At 51.4% G+C, this 20,005-nt stretch overlaps 2 protein-coding genes across 4 annotated transcripts in view; one reads left to right on the forward strand and one right to left on the reverse strand.

Moving 5' to 3' along the window:
* The window catches only part of DDX6 (DEAD-box helicase 6), a 29,188-nt gene extending 12,408 nt beyond the window's left edge, over window positions 1-16,780 (reverse strand). The window contains exons 1-4 of one of the 3 annotated variants that reach the window (XM_038753435.1): window positions 16,703-16,780; window positions 12,811-13,275; window positions 7,262-7,325; window positions 6,690-6,794 (exon numbers count right to left, since the gene is read on the reverse strand). In XM_038753435.1, coding sequence (XP_038609363.1) covers window positions 6,690-6,794; window positions 7,262-7,325; window positions 12,811-13,010 — 369 coding nt within the window. In that variant the 5' untranslated portion in view covers window positions 13,011-13,275; window positions 16,703-16,780. Of the gene's footprint in view, window positions 1-6,689; window positions 6,795-7,261; window positions 7,341-12,810; window positions 13,276-16,702 lie in introns of all 3 variants that reach the window. The other 2 variants (XM_038753433.1, XM_038753434.1) reach the window with 2 other exon arrangements.
* Window positions 16,781-18,593: 1,813 nt separating this feature from the next.
* The window catches only part of CXCR5 (C-X-C motif chemokine receptor 5), a 72,265-nt gene continuing 70,853 nt past the window's right edge, over window positions 18,594-20,005 (forward strand). Inside the window, exons 1-4 of the mRNA XM_038754300.1 lie at window positions 18,594-18,707; window positions 19,234-19,290; window positions 19,472-19,513; window positions 19,861-19,971. Coding sequence (XP_038610228.1) covers window positions 18,594-18,707; window positions 19,234-19,290; window positions 19,472-19,513; window positions 19,861-19,971 — 324 coding nt within the window. The remainder of the gene's footprint in view (window positions 18,708-19,233; window positions 19,291-19,471; window positions 19,514-19,860; window positions 19,972-20,005) is intronic.

The raw sequence follows: 20,005 nt of genomic DNA on the forward strand, positions 1-20,005 counted from the left end.
AGCGGAAATTCTATGTATAATGAGCAGGCAGCAGAAGCCAGAAAGACAGATAAAACAGACCAAAATGTAGATGAGTCCAAGGGGGTACTGGAAGGACCGAAGAAAACATCTAGATCAGCCAGAGGTCATGCAGAGGCACCAGATAAACCGTTCGCCCTTGCAAAACCTGTTTGTACAGATTTATTATTCTATTTATTTTACTTGTACATATTTACTATTCATTTTTGTTAATATGTTTTGTTTTGTTGTCTGTCTCCCCCTTCTAGACTGTGAGCCCGCTGTTGGATAGGGACCGTCTCTATATGTTGCCAACTTGGACTTCCCAAACGCTTAGTACACTGCTCTGCACACAGTAAGTGCTCAATAAATACGATTGAATGAATTTCCACAGGACTATCATCAGGCATCACTTTAGTGGGATGGAGGAATCATCAAGCATAAGAATAAAGCCCATGAATTCAACGGGGCAGGGGATAAGATGGCCATGGACAGACTGGGTGAGGAATGGGTGGTTCTGATGCAAATTAAACTCTCTATTTGTTTATTTACTTTATTTGTACTTATTTATTCTATTTATTTTATTTTGTTAATATGTTTTATTTTGTTCTCTGTCTCCCCCTTCTAGACTGTGAGCCCAATGTTGGGTAGGGACCATCTCTACATGTTGCCAACTTGGACTTCCCAAGCGCTTAGTACAGTGCTCTGCACACAGTAAGCTTTCAATAAATATGACTGAATGACACTGTTCTTGGTGGGAAGAGCCCGGACTTGGGAGTCAGAGGTCATGGGTTCTAATCCTGGCTCTGCCACTTGTCTGCTGTGTGACCTTGGACAAGTCACTTCACTTCTCTGGGCCTCAGTTCCCTCATCTGTAAAACTGGGATGAAGACTGTGAGCCTCATGTGGGACAACCTGATTATCTTGGATCTACGCCAGCGTTTAGAACAGTGCCCGGCCCATAGTAAGCTCTTAACAAACACCATCATCATCAATTTGTCAATTTGTACTTCCCAAGCGCTTAGTACAGTGCTCTGCACATAGTAAGCGCTCAATAAATACGATTGATGATGATGATCATTACTATTATTATTATAAGTTAATTAGGTTGGGTACAGTCCCTGTCTCTCATGGGCCTAACTAAGGCGGAGAACAGGATCCTCACTCTACAGTCAAGGAAACTGAGGCTCAGAGAAGTGAAGTGACTTGCTTCAGGTCACAAGTGGCGCACTGGGATTAGAACTCAGGTCCTTCTGACTCCTGGGCCCGTGCTCTCTCCGCTAGGCCACACTGCTCCTTAACTTCATTTAACGTCAAACTTCAACCTTTGGGAGGTGAGGGCTGAGTTCTCTCGCTTACGCCCCACAGGTAGGGCTGGTGGGGAATTACTATGTATGTCATTCCTCAGTGCCACAATCTGTGAACCAGAACTTCCCCTCTGGAGGCCCACAGCTACAATTTTGATCCGAAACAGCTTCCCGCAGATATACCGACCACCAACCAAGTAGCCCCCGGAGGCCCCGTTCCCTTTCATCTTTTAGAAATCCTGTCAGTTTAGGTTCGAGCAGCACGCCAAGTCTCTTGTGACCTACTTAGTGAACTTTCATAAAAAGATACCACACTACGTGGCCTCAAATACTACATACTCCATAAACTGCTGTGCACACTGATGAGAAGAACACTCGACATCCTAACATATTTTAGGATGATACGTTTCAGCCTTACCGTCCTTCAGAGAGGTTCTGTAAAAAGCACCCAACCAAGAGTCAAAATCTGATTCCAAAGATTGTTGATTTGTACCCGAAAGGGTGTCCCAGGCTGAAAGCCAGGAGATTTTTCAACCAAGGCCCTCAACTAGGCAGATTCAAATGAGTTGCATTTTTGGCAAAATTTGAACCCGCAACCACAACTGTGGCATTCTAGCTCGTGCCCCGGGCTCCCAGCTCACTTGACATCAGCCCCGCAGAGGAGCCCAGAAAAGAGTCCCCTTCTAGATTATAAGTTTGTTGTGGGCAGGGAATGTGCCTACCAATTGTTGTATTGTACCTTCCCAAGTGCTTAGTACAGTACTCTGTAAATACCACTGATGTAAGAGTTATCCTTGTATCTCAGAATCAACCTCCCCTAGAGACAGAAAAGGCCATCTTACAGTAGATGTTAATTTACTGAGAGTTTACCGCGTAGAGAGTACTGTAGTAAGCGCTTGAGAGAACAATACAATCGAGTTGGCAGGCACAACCCTGCCCTCAGGAATTTTACAATCTAGTATTTGTACGCTATAATGTACAAATATATTTTTAAATGGTATTTAAGTGCTTACCGAGTGCCAAGCGCTGTACTAAGTGCAGGATTAGATACAAGATAATCGGGTTGCACGCAGTCCCCACCCCACATAGCGCTCCCAATCTTAATCTCCATTTTACAGATGAGGAAACTGAGGCCCAGCAAAGTCAAGTGACTTGCCCAAGGTTACCCAGAAGACAAGGCTGTTGATACACTGTCCTCTCCCAAGCTCTTAGTATTATGTTCTGCAGACAGTAAGCGCTCCATAAATTCGACAGAATGAAAGTGGTGGAGTCAGGATTAGAACCCAGGTCCCTTAACTCCAAGGCCTGAGCTCTTTCCACTAGGCCACGCTGTCTCTCTAAATTAAATTATGGATAGGGGAGACGCAGCAGGGCAGATGGATCTGTATATAAGTGCCACCTTGTGTTTGAGTCACCTTCCTGAGGGGTTTGCAGAAATCACCAGCCCTGACAACTCTTGCTTCCGCTCCTGCGAAGCTAGGGAGCCTCAGCAGAAAGACGGGGCCATGGTTCCACGCCGCTGAGCGTGGCTCGAGTTCCCAGCACTCTTTGTGCCATTTCCAGGGCGTTACTCGATGCCTTGGCCGAACGTCGGCCCTGCTAATTATATTCCCTGCCTCCCTGAATTCCGCCGGTCCGGGCTCGGAGGTTTTCCTCGCTCCCATTCTCACCCCCGGTCCCAGAGGCGTTTCCACTCGGGAAGTGGATGGGGGGTGGCTCCCCATACCAGCTCCGAGGGCTCGCTTCGCCATCCCAGGGTGCCACCCGCTCGGGAAGACTGCCTCTTCTCGGTCGACGGAAGTTGGCTCTCTCACCCTGACACAAGTGGAAACCAAAGTGGGTCCCAGGAGGATGGCCCCCAGCCCCCAGAGGCCTCGTCCCCGAGCCGGAGGAACAGTCGCCTTCTTGCTCGCCACTCGAGTGTAAAACCGCAGTCTCGCTGCCGGTGATAGCCGACAGCAGGAAAGTCCCTCTATGGCAAGGTGCTTCATCTAGGAGTGAAGCCCACCCCTAACCCTCCCCCCGTTTACACTGCGGCGCTTTGAAGGGATAAGCCTCGCCGGACTTGACAAACTTACAAAAATCTGGAAGGGAGGCCGCCCTCCCCAGCCCCACGGACCAGGCCGAGCTGTCCACAAAATCCCCACCTTAGAAACCAGGTGGAAAGCCTATTTCACTAGTCACTGTACCTCAATCTCAGCTCACTTCCGACCCCTCACCCACATCTTGTACATATTTACTATTCTATTTATTTTGTTAGCGATGTGCATTTAGCTTTAATTCCATTTGTTCGGACGACTTGACACCTGTCCACATGCTTTGCTTTGTTGTCTGTCTCCCTCTTCCAGACTGTGAGCCTGTTGTTGGGTAGGGACAGTCTCTGTTGCCAACTTGTACTTCCCAAGCGCTTAATACTGTGCTCTGCACACAGTAAGTGCTCAATAAATATGACTGAATTAACGAATGAATCTTGCCTCTGTCCTGGACTCCCTCCCCACCTTCAAACCTTTATTAAAACCACATCTCTCCACGAGACCTTCCCTGACTAAGCCCTCACTTCCTCTACTCCCTCTCTTCTGCCTCACCCTTGCACTTAAATCTGTACCCTTTATTCACCCTACCCAGATCGACTGAGTGAAGAGTGGACGTGTCCTTTACCCTGGACTCCACGGAGCCCCCGAGTTCGACGGGTGACGATATCTGACCTGCCCTCTAAATCCTCTTGTAAGTTTTCTCCGATTGAATGTCTAATAATAACAATAATTGTGGTATTTATTAAGCGCTTACTATGTGCCAGGTACTGTATTAAGCACTGTGACAGAGAAGCAGCGTGGCTCAGTGGAAAGAGCACAGCCTTGGGAGTCAGCGATCATGGGTTCTAATCCCAGCTCCGCCACTTGTCAGCTGTGTGACTTTGGGCAAGTCACTTAACTTCTCTGTGCCTCAGTTACCTTATCTGTAAAATGGGGACTAAGACTGTGAGCCCCACATGGGACAACCTGATCGCCTTGTACCCCGCCCCCCCACCACTTAGAACAGTGCTTGGCACATAGTAAGCGCTTAACAAATGCCATTACTATTACAAATCTCCACAGCCATACCTATTTTAGTGCCCCTCTCCCCCTCTAGACTGTAAAGAGTATGTGAGCAGGGAACACATCTACCAACTCTGTTATACTGTACACTCCCAAGGGTTTAGTACCATGCCCTGCGCACAGTAAGCACTCAATAAACACCACTGACGGACTGAAAACAAGTCTTATGAGGAGAAGAAGGCACTTCCCAAACGGAACGAACTCCAAACGACCTCAACGCCTTGCTTCCAACAGTTCGGCTTGGGGCTCAAAGCAAAGGGCCACTGCTACCCCTGGCTGACCTATCAATCAATGAATCGGTGGTATTTATTGAGCGCTTACTATGTGCACAGCACTGTTCTAAGCCCATGGGAGAGTAAAAGACAGGTCCCCCGCCTATAATGAGCTTATAGTCTAGAGGCCCGACGTCTAGTTAAAGGCAACCGGCGGCAATCCTCCCTAGGTGTCAGAAAATCCACTCACGCAAGGCAGACTCCCGGGTGCCCCATTAAATGGTGAGTGAGCCCCACGGGGACAGGGACTGCCTCCGACCTGATGAATCGCGCATCGACCCCGGCGCTTAGTCCAGTGCTGGGCACGCGGTAAACGCTGAACACGCCCCACACACAATTACGATCATCATTATTAGTGCGAGGAGCAAAAACCCGGAAACCTCACCTTGCCTTGCAGGTAGGCTCAGGATCCACCTGCCAGGCCCAAACCTAGCTCCAGCCTCAGATGCAAGGCGCCCTCAAACTTCACTAAGAAGTTTGAAAAAATTAGAGAAGCAGCGTGGCTCAGTGGAAAAGAGCCCGGGCTTTGGAGTCAGAGGTCATGGGTTCAAATCCTAGCTCCGCCACTTGTCAGCTGTGTGACAATGGGCAAGTCACTTAACTTCTCTGTGCCTTAGTTCCCTCATCCGTAAAATGAGGATGAAGACTGTGAGCCTTTGGGCAAGTCACTTCACTGTGCCTCAGTTACCTTATCTGTAAAATGGCGATTAAAATTGTAAGCCCCCCGTGGGACAACCTGATCACCTTGTAACCTCCCAAGTGCTTAGAACAGTGCTTTGAACATAGTAAGCACTTAATAAACGCCATCGTTCTTCTAGACTGAGAGCCCACTGTTGGGTAGGGACTGTCTCTGTATGTTGCCAACTTGTACTTCCCAAGCGCTTAGTACAGTGCTCAATGAATACGATTGGAGTCAGAGGTCATGGGTTCAAATCCCAGCTCCACCAACTGTCAGTTGTGTGACTTTAGGCAAGTCACTTAACTTCTCTGGGCCTCAGTGACCTCATCTGCAAAATGGGGATTAAGGCTGTGAGCCCCCCATGGGACAACCTGATCACCTTGTAACCTCCCCGGTGCTTAGAACAGTGCTTTGCACATAGTAAGTGCTTAATAAATGCCATTATTATTTTATTATTTATTCTTTTTAAGCCAAGGAAACAGAGCGGCCCCAGGCCATTCCCCTTTCTTCCGGGCCCAGGGCCCCAGGCTAATCCTGACCAGCTCCTGGGAGAGTCCACCTTGGCTACTTTCCTGGGTTGAATTTGGGCTGAAGTGAGATTAGGAATCCTAATCTCTTCACTGTGTACTGGAGAATTTCACAATAAAGGCCTTTTCTTCTCTCCACCAAACTGACTTAACGGCAGAGGTGATTGCAACAATCCTGCTGGGCTCGCCTCGGTTTCTAACGCCAATAACGGTGCTCCTATCATACTTGTGCCTCGCGCACTTCGCGGGCCTCTATTCACCACACACTTTTCACGTTACCTCAGCAGGAAGGTTTGTTGGGAGCGAAAACCACACGGGAGATAAGCGAACTCCGAGGTTTTTTTTTTCGGCCTGGCAGAACAGGTGCGGAAAACGGAAAGCGCCCGGGCCTGAGAGTCAGAGGCCCTGAGTTCTAATCCCAGCACCGCCACTTGTCTGCTGTGTGACCGGGGGCAAGTCAGTTTAACTTCTCTGTACCTCAGCTTCCTCATCTGTAAAACGGAGATTAAATCCACCTCCCTCCAACACAGATTGTGAATCTTATATGGCTCAAGGATTGTGCCCAACCTGATTATCACAAATCTTCCTCAGTGCTTAATACAGCACTTGGCACCTACTAAGTACTTAACAAGTGCCACAATTACCAGTTAGGCCAAAAACATTTCAAAAGTGGAATTACAATGGCCCTGGAGACCCCATATTTGAACAGCAACAAAATACTTCAAAACAACAGATCCAGCAGATCCTGCCAGAGGGAGGAGAGAGAGAGAAAAGGTTGCGGGGAGGCAGCCAGGGCCCCCCAGGCGACAAACCTGAATAGGAGATGGCTTTTCCCAGCCCATTTCAAAAATTCCCATCAGCAACTCCCGCTTCAAACAGTAATCTTCAAATTCATTTCCTTTTGTGGAGGTCACGTCCTAGCAAGGAAGAAGGCAAAATGGTGAGACCACTTCAGGCCAGCCTCCCAAGGGATCCAGTTGCTTAGCTGAAACAGGAAAGTCTTGACCCCTTTCCCCTTCTCAGCCCCACCTTAAGAGTGTAAGTTTCTTGTGGGCAGGAAATGTGCCACCTCTTATTCTTCTGCACTTCCCAGAACCAGTTCCAAGCCCGGATCTGCCCTGAACCTGTCGCTGAATCGGCCTTCCCCAAGCTCCTTCTCAGATCACTTTCTGATTAAGAATGATCCGAGTCTTGTTCCTATTGAACCAATGGGGAGTCTGAAAAAATGAAGGCACCCCGCTGGGGAAAAAAACCAAGTATTTCTTGCGGCTACTTGGCACTTTGAATTCGCAAGTTAATCAAATACACGTTTACCGAAGCACACGTAATGACCCACTCTTTAAATGAGTGCCACCGCTCTCTCGAAGTTTTAAAACACACTCACCGAAGTTTTGATTCGCAGATCTTTTGGCGGGAGTTTTAAAGTCTTCTTCCAGTCATCACCAGGTCTACAGGAGGAAAACCTGGAAGTTAAACACTGCCATGTGTGCCATAAACTTACTCACCGGCAAGTTTGTGCGCTCATTGTCTGGAGTCGTCAGCCTGCCTCACCCGGAGGTGGGGGGCTGGGGGCAAAGACCCCCAACTCTTCGTACTGGGTTTATTTAGGGCTTTGCTGGGTGCAGAGCACCTCACTGGGCACATGAGAAATTGCCCAAAAAAGGAGAACACAAAACACAGCACCTGCCCTCAAGGAGCTTACACTCTAATGGGGGACCAGAAGACATGGATTACAAGACCGAGATAAGGGACATGAAGGATACATAAGTACAAGAAGCATTTTTACGTAATCAATTAAAGGTGTTTATTGAGCGCTTCTGGGTGCAGCAGTGCTGCACGTTTACAGAGGTCAACAAGAATTAGGGAAGCTGGAATGATGAAATCCAGAGAAAAAAGGGCTCTCCTACAGGACAGCAGAGTCTGATTCACGGACGTCACGAGAAGCAGCGTGGCCAGGTGGAAACAGCCTGGGCGTCAGAGGACCTGGGTTCTAATTCTGGCTCAGCCCATTTTCTGCTGTGACCCTGGGCAAGTCACCCCTCTTCTTTGTGCCTTAGGTTCCTCACCTGTAAAATGGGGGTTCAATACCCGTTCTCCATCCTACTTAGACTGGGAGTCCCATGAGGGACGGGGCCTGTGTCCAACCTCATTAGCTCGTATTCAATCGTATTTATTGAGCGCTTACTGTGTGCTGAGCACTGTACTAAGCGCTTGGGAAGTACATCTACCCCAGCACCCAGAACGGTGCTTGACACGTTTGTAAGCGCTTAACAAATACCATATGTCCCCTTAAGTCTCACTTTCCCAGTTCTTCCCGTACATTCCTTGTTGGGGAACAGGGAAACTCAGAAAAGGAAAACATAAGGAAAAACAGTCTTAAAAGAACTCCAGCTAACAAAATTAGATAGAAAACTGTGCGGACCTACATGAATGAAAAAAGGACATCCTGCTAAATCCACTGGGGTTATACCCCCTGGTTACGGCTCACAAGCTGAGTCCCAGGCAGGTATCTTGCTGGACAGGTACAGCTAAGTCCTAGACTTTTAGTACAGTGCTCTGCACACAGTAAGCACTCAATAAATATTACAACTTTTCGAGTTGTATCAGATGATATTTTACAACACTTCTAAATTCACAGCCTGTTTCAGCTACACATCATGCCAGTTTCAGCTTTTTTTACACCCCGCTCCTCCTTTACAACAGCGAGGGCCAGGTAAGACACCGGGCCTAGGAGCCAGAGGTCCTGGGTTCTAATCCCGGTTCTGCCACTTGCCTGCTGTGTGGCCCTAGGCAAGCTGATTAACTTCTCTGTGCCTCAGTTACTTAATCTGTAAAATAGAGATTCAATACTGGTTGTCCCTCCTGTTTCGATAGTGAGCCCCATATAGGGCCTGATGATCTCGTATCCAACCCGGTGCTTAGTGGAGTGCTTGGCACACAGTGAGCATTTAACAAAAACCCCAAATATTATTACGGCACTACTTTTGGTATGTGGATGGGGGGGAGTTAGAGGTGGAGGCTTGGGGGGAGGGTGCCCCAGGGAACATATTTTTAAAGGTCTGGGCAGTGGGGGAGAAAACGTTTCAAGGGGACAAAAGGGATAGAGCGGGGAACAGGCTGGGGACAGGGGTTGGATGTTGTCACTAAGAAGGGTCAAGGCGTCCCATAGATTTCTGACAAAGTAAAAGTTGGCTACGCGAACTCGGAACCTCCCCGCCTCAATAGACACCCGATGAGTTATTACTTATCTATACGCTGACTGGGTTCAGAACTCTGGGTGATTTTGGCCAAGATCGGGTCTCCGACCTTGGTTCAGGAACTGATCCTGAAACAATGCAATTCTTGTGAGAAAATTCTGACTTGGTATTGCAACGTGATATGCAGTTTTCAGGAACCTATTAGGTTGTAAGTCTGAGGACATACTGTAATCACTGTAATCCTGTATTTAATGAGCGCTTTACTCTTGGCAGAGTGTTATACTAGGCGTTTGGGAGGACACAACAAAGTTAGAAGGCATGACCCCTGCTCTTAAGGAGCTTCCAGTCTAGGCTGGAGTTGGTTTACACTAGCTGTTTTCATTTAAGGTCATCCCACGGCTCTCTCTCTCTCTCTCTCTCTCTCAAAGACTGGCAGGCAACCCACCACTTTAAAAAAAAATGGTATTTGCTAAGCACTTACTATGTGCCAGGCACTGTACTAAGCACTGGCACAGATACAGGCTAATCAGATTGGAAACAGTTCACGTCCCTCATGGGAGTCTTAATCCCTATTTTACAGATGTGGAAAGGCAGGGTCTGGGTGTCGGAGGAGCTGGGTTCCAATTCTGGCTCTCTGGGTACTTTGCTGTGTGACCTTGGACAAGTCACTTAACTTCTCTGGGCCTTGGTTCCCTCATCTGCAACATGGGGACTAGACTGTGAGCCCACTGTTGGGTAGGGACCGTCTCTATATGTTGCCAACTTGGACTTCCCAAGCGCTTAGTACAGTGCTCTGCACACAGTAAGCGCTCAATAAATACGACTGAATGAATGAATGGGGGATTCAATACCTGTTCTCCCTCCTACTTAAGACTGGGTCCCCCATGTGGGACTTGGTTATTTTCTATCTACCCTAGTGCTTAGTACAGTGAGCACTTAAATCCCACAATTATATAACAATAATAAACCAGTGATCCACTAATTCAGAACCTCATTCCCTACAGAGTCATATCTACTGTTGGAGACGGGCATTCAAAGACATCTCCACCATCCCAGGGCATGATATTACTTGGCAAAGAAGCTGAAAAAGTGCTCCATTTCAGCTAGGCCTCTCGTGTCCTGCCCTCTCCCATAGGGTACACAGTGTTGGGTAGGGACTGTCTCTATATGTTGCCAACTTGTACTTCCCAAGCACTTAGTACAGTGCTCTGCACACAGTAAGCGCTCAATAAATACGATTGATTGAATATAATGAAAAAAATTCCCATTATTTCCACCTAGCCTGGGGGAAATAGCCACTCGCCTTGGGTGAAAACCCAACTCCCAAACCTCCAGATTCCCTTAGTGAGAGTGAGCCTGTAAGAGTTAATGTTTGACTCCCAAAAAGGCGAGCGGTGCCCCTTTGCTCCAGGAATTTCCCAGGCATGCCCTCCTGGCCTACAAGTCTACATCTCTCACACTGCAGAGAAGAGTTTGGGCCAGTGTGGCCTGACCACTAACTCAGTAGGCACGTAACCTACAGGTCGCTTCAGTGGCCCTCAACCCTCAAAGCTGGTCCCCTCCCTCCCTGGGCCACTCCCGGCACCCAATACCAGAAGTCCCAGAGAAAGGAGAAGCAGCGTGGCCTAATGGAAAGAGCCTGGGCATTAGAGGACCTGGGTTCTAATCCCAGTTCTGCCGCTTGCCTTACATAACCTCGGCCAAGTCACTTCATTTCTCAGGCCTCAGCTACCTCATCTGCAAAATGGGCGATAAGACTGTGAGCCCCATGTGGGACAGGGCCTGTGTCCAACCTCAGAGCTTGGCACATAGTAAGCATTTAACGAACACTATTATAAAAAAGGTACTTAAGTCCTTACACTGTACTAGGTACTGTGCAAAGCACTGGGATAGATACAAGATAGGTTGGAACCGGTCCCTGTCCCATATGGGGCTCACAGTCTTAATCTCCATTTTATAGCTGTGGTACCTGAGGCCCAGAAGTGAAGTGACTTGCCCAAGGACACACGGCAGACTGGAGCTGGGATTAGAATCCAGGCCCTTCTGATTCCCAGACCCGTGCTCTATTCATTAGGCCATGCTGCTTTTCTTTAAAAAATAAAACGGTAAAAATTAAAAAAGGGGAAGGGGTTTCTGCACCCAGGGGAAGGGGCAACGTAGGGGGTCAAGAAGAAACCCTTCCCTTTCCAGCTCTGCATCCCACCGACCCTCCTCAGGACTTCCAGAGTCATTTTTGAATGTGTCTGGGAATCTGTCCTAGATCTGGAGGATACCTAAACTAGAGGCAGGGAGGGGATTCTCCCCGACCCTGCTCAAGCTGCAGACCCCACTGGAGTTCCACAAAAAATTGCAAGCCCCACGAGTCCGTGACAACACCTCACCTGATGATATCTGCATTTAACCCGGCTTTTTGTACCACGCTTGGCACACAATAAGTGCTTCACCAATACCACCACTATTATGCTCCATCCTGATTTAGGCCCCAGGAAGACCTGGGCTCCTACTGAACCTAATTCACCGGGGGGGGCGGGGGGACACGGACTGGTGACAGACTTCAGCCGAAACAGTTAATGCTCTGAAAAGCTGCAGTCACTGAGATTTCTCAGAGAGGACTCATGGTCTCCAGAAGTCATCCCGAAGCTGAATTCCCCAAGTTCAGCGTTCTACAGCCTGACGGTACTCAGTAAGTACTTGCTGACTGACTCCACCACGCACTTCTTCCCGCCCAACGAAAACAGGACGACAAAGGATTCCTAGGTTCAAGGACTAGAAGATACACTCCTTTGCAAAACTGCCCGTTACCACTGCAAGTGCTCATTTTACTCAGAGCGCCTACTCAAGAGAGAAAAAAGCGGAGTCGCTCTCCGCAGTTTTCCCTTTTAAAGACAAAGCACGTCCCTGGAGCTTTGCAAACAAACTCAGGGCTCTGGGATTACTTGGGAAATGGTCGCCAAGGCTCTCGATCACCCGGCGTCTTCGTTCCGAAAAGAAATATCGATACGAAGCGCAAGGGAAAAACGTTTTCCTCGACAGTAGGGCCGCGGGAAATTTACACTTCCTCTACCATTCCTTCACAGGCCTTTCCAAGCAGAGCGTCCGAGAAGGGCGTCGTCTGAACCCGAGGACAAACGGAGGCCGAGAAGGTGAGGGACCCGGACTGAGATTCAGGACCGGAGAGAAGAAGTGTGGCTCAGTGGAAAGAGCCCGGGCTTGGGAGTCAGAGGTCGTGGGTTCTAATCCCGGCTCCGCCACTTGTCAGCTGTGTGACTTTGGCAAGCCACTTCTCTGTGCCTCAGTTACCTCATCTGTAAAACGGGGATGGAGACTGTGAGCCCCACGTGCGACACCCTGATTACCTTGTATGCCTCCAAGCGCTTAGAACAGTGCTTGGCACATAGTAAGCGCTTAACAAATGCTATCATTATTATTTCCACGGAGCGAACGGAACCCCCTTTAAGAAATCAACACGACACACGGTTTGGAAAAAAGGATGCAGGGATTGACACAAACGGCAAAACAATCCTGGGCCCACTTAGGCCTCACCCCAACCAGAGCAGAAATACCTCTGTGCTCTCCGAGAGGGCTCTTAAAACACCCTGGGTTCCTCCAGGCACACGCCACGGACAAATCACACCTCGAAACACCACCGGCGGGTGAGCGGGCCCCAGATGAGACCCCCGAGAGGGATCTCCCCTCTGACGCCAGACGCCCATTCCACAGCTCGGCTGGTACTTACTTAATAGTGGTGGTCAGACTCTGTGCTTGCTGTTGAGTGCCGTTGTTGATTGTGTTGGTATTTTTCAGCTGATTCATCTGTTGCTGTGTCGGTGTGCCCCCTCCTCCGGGGCCACCGCTGGGCTTCACAGGGCCCCTCAGCTGTCCGTTCTGACCGGAGAGACCCATTATAACAGGGTTCTCTGTTCTGGCCGTGCTCATGCTGGGTTATTTCGAAAGGTGTCTGTCTCTTTTTAGACTTCAAAAACGTTTGAAAGTCAGTACAGAAACTGTAATAACAGTTTATTAGACTCTCCGAAATGAAGAGATAAATATAAGTCTTGCTCAATAGATGAGTCCTTTATTGCAATGCAGGCAAGCACCTGGAAGTCTCTGAACGGTCAGGCAGTAATCACTTGCTCTGATGCACTGAAATAACTTTTTTTAAAAAAAGCCCTAACAAAGTTGAGTTCTAGCTGAATTCAATCTGAAACAGAGAGAGAGAAGTTAATCAACACTTGTTGATGGGATGGGTCACAGGCCTACGCTCTCTACTCGGTAAGAACCCCTGAGCCGAGAATTTTTCCGACACACACAAAAGGAGATCGGAATCCGAGGGGAAAACAGGGCAAAGAAAACTGTGAAAATCACGTAATTATAGGAAACCCAACCGACACCCAGATCTAAAATGTGGAGAAGCAGCACGGCCTCGTGGAAAGGGCCCGGGCCTGGGACCTGGGCTCGAATCCTGGCTCAGCCGCCTGGCTGCTGTGTAACCCTGGCAAGTAATGTCACTTCTCTGGGCCTCAGTTCCCTCATCTGCAAAATGGGGATTCAATACCTGTTCTCCCTTCTGCTTAGACTGTAAGCCCCTCGTGGGTGGGACCTGATGATCTTGTTTTTACCCCCAGTGCTGAGTACAGGGCTTGGCATATCGTAGATGGTTTAACAAACAATACCGCCAACTACACGGATGCCACTATTACAAATCGACTGACTTAAACTCAAGGGCATAACCTGAACCCTGGGTGAGTTTAGGTCAAAACAGATCGTGGATGAATCCACCTTATCTCTACCCACACACCCACAACGTACCACACAAGCCACCGACTAGAAACACACACCAAGTTGGGACAAACGCCATATTTGTGCTGGGGTTCTGTGGGTTTCCAAAAATAGAGCCCGATGGGTTTTGAAGAATTAAGCACGTTTCAAGTTTCTGCTCTGCTACATATGGAAAAATATTCTCCTGCCCATGAAACTGGAAAGCCCGGCTATCGTGGCTCAGGACTCACATTCCACAGAAAGAAGTTTATTTTTTATATTGCGCTTTGGGGCCTTTTAAATCGCTTCCTCCAACAATTCATAAAAAGGACCAGAGAAATCACAAGCTCTGGATTTTAAAAGTCGCACTGTAAAGGGAGACCTTTTTTGAAATGCCGTGGAGGTAGGCCCAATATGAAAGTGTACAAGTTACATAAAAAGCAAACAAGAAGAAAATAAAAATGTTTCCCTTTAGTAAAAACAAACCGAAGGTCCTTGTTTTGTACATACACGCCAAGTTCAAAGCAGGCCCGGCACTTTAGGAAAAAAAACAGAAATCCACGGCAACCCTCAAGTATTTTAAACTAATTAGGTACATCTCAAGTAAACTAATTAAGTGCATCTCCCCTCCAAAAACAGATCTGTCTTTAGGCTCTGCTAACCCAAAGGTCAAATCTCGTTTAAAGTGAAAGAAACGAAGTTCTTACAGGGCAGGCAAACAAAAGGCCAACTTGGCTTCCTTTCCTGCAGATATGTATTAGAGATGTGGCTCAGAGAGGTGGTCGGCGCAAAGTGAAACGATTAGAAACCTCGGCTTTTAAACGGGGAATCGTCCCCCTTTTGGGGGGGAGAGGGGTTCTCCCCCCAAACCTTCAAAAGCAAAGTGGAAAGAGGCTCGGCCCCCCACGGTGCCCCTTCGGGAACCACCCACCCACCCACCCCCGGCTCGGGCTCCAGGGGCCCGGGAACTGCACTGCAGCTGCTCCCGACCTGGACGTCTGGACCCCAAATCCCTTCCTCCTCCTCCTGCTCCCCCAAAACACTCGCACACCCCTCTAACTCAGCGCCCCCCGGGTTTGGGGGTTGGCAGATTTCTGCACCAACCCCCACTCCCTCCCCTGGGTTTGGCAAATTTCTTCACCAACCCCTCTCCTCCCCCAAAACAAACACACACACACTCCCCCCTCTTCCTCCCGCCCCGGGCTTGGGGGTTGGCAAATATCTGCACCAGCCACCCCCTTCCCCAAACACACACACACAAATACACAACCTACCCCCCCGCCCCCCTCCCTGACACACCAACACACACACAACCGCCCTCCCCCTCCGGGTTTGGGGGTTAGCAAATATCTGCACCAGCTCCCCCTTCCCCAAACACACACACACAACCTACCTCCCCCCCCCCCTCCTCCCTGAAACACCGACACACAACACACACACAACCGCCCTCCCTCTCCGAGTTTGGGGGTTGGCAAATATCTGCATCAGCCACCCCCTTCCCCAAACACACACACACACAAATACACAACCTCCCTCCCCCTCTCCTCCCTCCCTGACACACCGACACACAACCGCCCTCCCCCTCTGGGTTTGGGGTTGGCAAATATCTGCACCAGCCCCCACTCTTCCCCAAACACACTGCTTGCCTCCCCCTCTCCCCCCTCCCTGACATACCGACACACAACACACACACACACAACCGCCCTCCCCCTCCGGGTTTGGGGGTCGGCAAATATCTGCACCAGCCCCCCCTCTTCCCAAACACACAGCTTGCCTCCCCTTCTCCCCTCTCCCTGACTCACCGACACACAACACACAAAACCGCCCTCCCCCTCCGGGTTTGGCAAGTATCTGCACCAGCCCCCCCCTCTTCCCCAAACACACACACAATACACTACCTCCCCCTCCCCCCCCGACACACAACACACACAACCGCCCTCCCCCTCCGGGTTTGGGGGTAGGCATATATCTGCACCAGCCCCCCCTTCCCCAAACACACACACACACACACACACACACACACAAATACACCGCTTGCCTCCCCCCTCCCCAATACACCGACACACAATTACACACACACCCCCCTGCCTATCCCCCACCACCACCCCCGGTTTGGGGTTTGGCAAATTTCTGCCTTTTTCAACCCAACGAAGGAAACGTAGGGAGGGCGGGGAGGAGCCGCGTGCGGAGTTCATCACCCCATTTCCTCCAGGGGAGTGGGGTGGGGGGGATTGGCAAATGGCACGGGTTGGGCCCCGAAACGCCACCCCCGCCATGATGGCCGGCCCTTTTTGTCCGGCCCGAGGTGAGGGGGTCCGGCCTTGCGAACAAAAGAGGCGGGGGGCCCGCGCTGCCATCTGCGCCACACGGGGCAGGCCGAGTGGGCGGGCAGTGCGGGCCCCCCAAAGCCCAAAGGTGGCCCCCCAAAGCCGGCTTTCCCGGCCCCCCCCCCCCCCCCAAGGCCTTCCGGGCGGCCCTCACGCTAAGGCTTCTCCCCGCCCTTTGGAGGGCCACACTAGGCCTCAGGCCTGCCTGCCTGCCTGCCTGTCCTTCCCCCGTCCGTCCGCCCGTCCTTCCATCCGTCGGTCCGTGCCCAGCTGGCATCGGCCCCCCGACCCGGCCCCGTCGCCTCACCCGCTCCTCGGGCCTGCCAGGGCCCCCGCCACCGCCCGCTTCCCTCGGCCCTTTATTGTTGACTCGAAGCTCCCAAGATGGCGGCGGCTCCTTCCTCCCCGAAACCCTCCGCCTGCCTGCGCGCCCGTCCGTCCGGCCGGCCCTGGGGGCCCTCGGCCCCCTCGGCGATCCTCCCTAACCGCGGCCCGCTCCCCCTCCGGCCCGGCCCAGCCGTCCGCCCAGACCCCCGGCCCCACCTCCGCCGCTCCCCGCTCTCATGGCGCCGTTGAAGCCACCGACCGGGCCGAGCCGCCTCCGCTCCTCTGCCCCCTCCTTCCTTTGCTCCCTCCCTCCTTCCCTGCCTCCCCGCATGGCGGCGACCGCGGCTCCTCCTCCTCCTCCTCCTCCTCCTCTCCCTCAAGATGGCGGCGGCTGGGCCCCCGCCCCGGCCTCCAGAGAAACCAGGGGGGACGCGACCCCCCGAGGGGCGGGAAGGGGAGCGTGGCATCGCCCAGGGGGGGACGGGGGGACGGAGCTGCCCACTGAGGGGGTGATGGGGCACGGGCTTCCCCTCAGAGGGGGAGAGTAGAGGGGTGGGTCACCCCGCTGAAGGGGAAAATGGGGGGACGGGGCTCCCCTCTGAGGGGGAGGATCAGGAAAAGGGGTCCTCGCTGAGGGGGAGAGTAGAGGGGAGGGTCTCCCCGCTGAAGGGGAAAATGGGGGGACGGGGGTCCCCTCTGAGGGGGAGGATCAGGAAAATGGGTCCTCGCTGAGGGGGAGAGTAGAGGGGAGGGTCTCCCCTCTGAAGGGGAAAATGGGGGGACGGGGGTCCTCGCTGAGGGAGAGAGTAGAGGGGAGGGTCTCCCCGCTGAAGGGGAAAATGGGGGGACGGGGGTCCTCGCTGAGGGGGAGAGTAGAGGGGAGGGTCTCCCCGCTGTAGGGGAAAATGGGGGGACGGGACTCCCCTCTGAGAGCGAGGATCAGGAAAAGGGGTCCTCGCTGAGGGGGAGAGTAGAGGGGAGGGTCTCCCCGCTGAAGGGGAAAATGGGGGGACGGGGCTCCCCTCTAAGGGGGAGGATCAGGAAAAGGGGTCCTCGCTGAGGGGGAGAGTAGAGGGGAGGGTCTCCCCGCTGTAGGGGAAAATGGGGGGACGGGACTCCCCTCAGAGCGAGGATCAGGAAAGGAGGTCCTTGCTGAGGGGGAGAGTAGAGGGGAGGGTCTCCCCGCTGAAGGGGAAAATGGGGGGACGGGGCTCCCCTCTGAGGGGGAGGATCAGGAAAAGGGGTCCTTGCTGAGGGGGAGAGTAGAGGGGAGGGTCTCCCCACTGAAGGGGAAAATGGGGGGACGGGGGTCCTCGCTGAGAGGGAGAGTAGAGGGGAGGGTCTCCCCACTGAAGGGGAAAATGGGGGGACGGGACACCCCTCTGAGGGGGAGGATCAGGAAAAGGGGTCCTCGCTGAGGGGGAGATGGGGGGCCCTAAAGAGTTGGTAGGGCACATTCCCTGCCCACAACGACCTTATAATCTAGAGGAGAGTGGGAAATGAGGGAGAAGAACTGAAGAAGAAGAAGAAAGATGTTTGTTGGGACTCCCACTGAGGGGGGAAAGGGGGAATAGTGGCTGAGGGGGAGAATCGGGTTCCTCACTCAAGGGAAGCATGAGGGCCGCATTCCTCAGTGAGGGGGAAAAGGGGGGATGGTGGCTGAGGGGGAGAATGGGGTTCCTCACTCAAGGGAAGCATGAGGGCTGTGTTCCTCAATGAGGGGGGAAAAGGGGGAATGGTGGCTGAGGGGCAGAATGGGGTTCCTCACTCAAGGGAAGCATGAGGGCCGCATTCCTCAGTGAGGAGGGAAATGGGGTGGTGGAACCCCACCTCCCCATGGAGGAGAATGGCGGCACACAGTAAGCGCTCAATAAATACAATTGAATGAAATGCTGTGCGACCTTGGGCAAGTCACTTAACTTCTTTGTGTCTCAGTTACTTCATCAGGAAAATGGGGATCGAGACTGTGCACCCCGCATGGGATAGGGACTGTATCCAACCCAGTTGGCTTGTATCCACCCCAGCGCTTAGTATAGAGCCTGGCACATAGTGAATGTTCAACAAATACCATAATTATTAGTATTATTATGTGGAGGACCTTTTGAGAATGGCAGTTGGGGATGGCTCCCTGCTGAAGGAGGCAGGGAGCTCCATTTATAGGGAAATAGCCTCCAGTATTGGGGCTCCCCTTGAGGGGAAAAAGCCCAGTCGGTACTGGGGGGCAAAGATGGCGACTGAGCCCCTTCTAAAGGCTCACCCTGGTCAAGAGGAAGGGGCAAGGCAGTTGTTCCCCTCTGGGGAAAATAGGGAGCTGTGACTTAAATAAAACACCTTCCCGGAGGATATGAGGGATATTGAAATCCTCTCCTCTCCCCAAGACCAAACAGAGGACTCACCTAACTCCCCGGAAAGGGTACGGAGCAGGCCGAACCTCATGAAGATCAGGGGGCTGACGGTCTCCTTGGGTGAGGTCCAAAGCAATTAGATGGATGAGCTGAAACTCACTTCTCCCCTCAAAAAAATCATACCCTGTGCCCTTGTCATCTGACTCAAAGCTGGGGAAAAGCAGAACCCACTTTATCTCTCACTTTAGGGTGGTAATGAGGAAGAGGTGTTGTGGGTCTAAAAACACCCAGGCAGGGACCATACATACTGATAGATACAAAATCTATTAGATCCCAGGTTTCAGAGTGATGATTGCTAAGCCATGTGAGGGAGACCTTCACCCCTAATGCTCCCCTATAAAGAAGCGGAAACTTACTTCAACCTTAAAGCGGGAAATGTTTGAAGGCAGGTCTGAAAAGGTAGCTTGAACACCCGATGGAATATCTTCAACTCACCCCCACTCCCAGCACGTGAAGTCTGCCAAGCTCATTCGGTCCTTTTTTATTTACCCGAAAATAATTACAGCAGAGAGATATAAACCACTGGCTTACTGCATTTTTAAGAAATCTCATTTTCGTTCCACCTTTTGGGCCCGTTCAGATTTTGAAACATCGAGCCTCAACCAGCGTCCCCCCACCCCGGGTGATGGACATTTTTAAAATTTTTGAGTTTTCAAGTTAAAGTTCCGTATGGATCCACGAGAAATAATCAAGGGCCTGGATTGTAAAAAATCTCAAGGTGCAGCCATCCGAATCCTTTCATAATGGGAGGGAAATATTTCAAAACTTCTCAAAAGAAGTGAAGTTAACAGACCTTTGAAGTCGGAACAACTGAGGGTGGAAGATAGGGGAGGAAAACAACTTTGTCCTTTCTGAAATTTACGGGGGCTGCTTAAACTTCTCTGGCCGCTCGGGAGATGACGCTTGACCAGAGCATTACCCTGACCGAGGAAAGTTCTCCATGAAAGTGCCCGGCCACTTTTTCCAAAGCCGCTGTGCCAGCCTAAGGGCTGGCAGAGCGTAGAGAGGCGGAACTTTTTGGTCCAGGTCCCAGCTGGAAGAAAACGCTATTCCCTTTGGAAACGGCGTCAAGAATTTCAGGTCAGACTGAAATACCTTTTTGAGGTTAACATCC

Source organism: Tachyglossus aculeatus, chromosome 11, assembly GCF_015852505.1.
Source record: "Tachyglossus aculeatus isolate mTacAcu1 chromosome 11, mTacAcu1.pri, whole genome shotgun sequence".
Classification (NCBI taxonomy): Eukaryota; Metazoa; Chordata; class Mammalia; order Monotremata; family Tachyglossidae; genus Tachyglossus; species Tachyglossus aculeatus.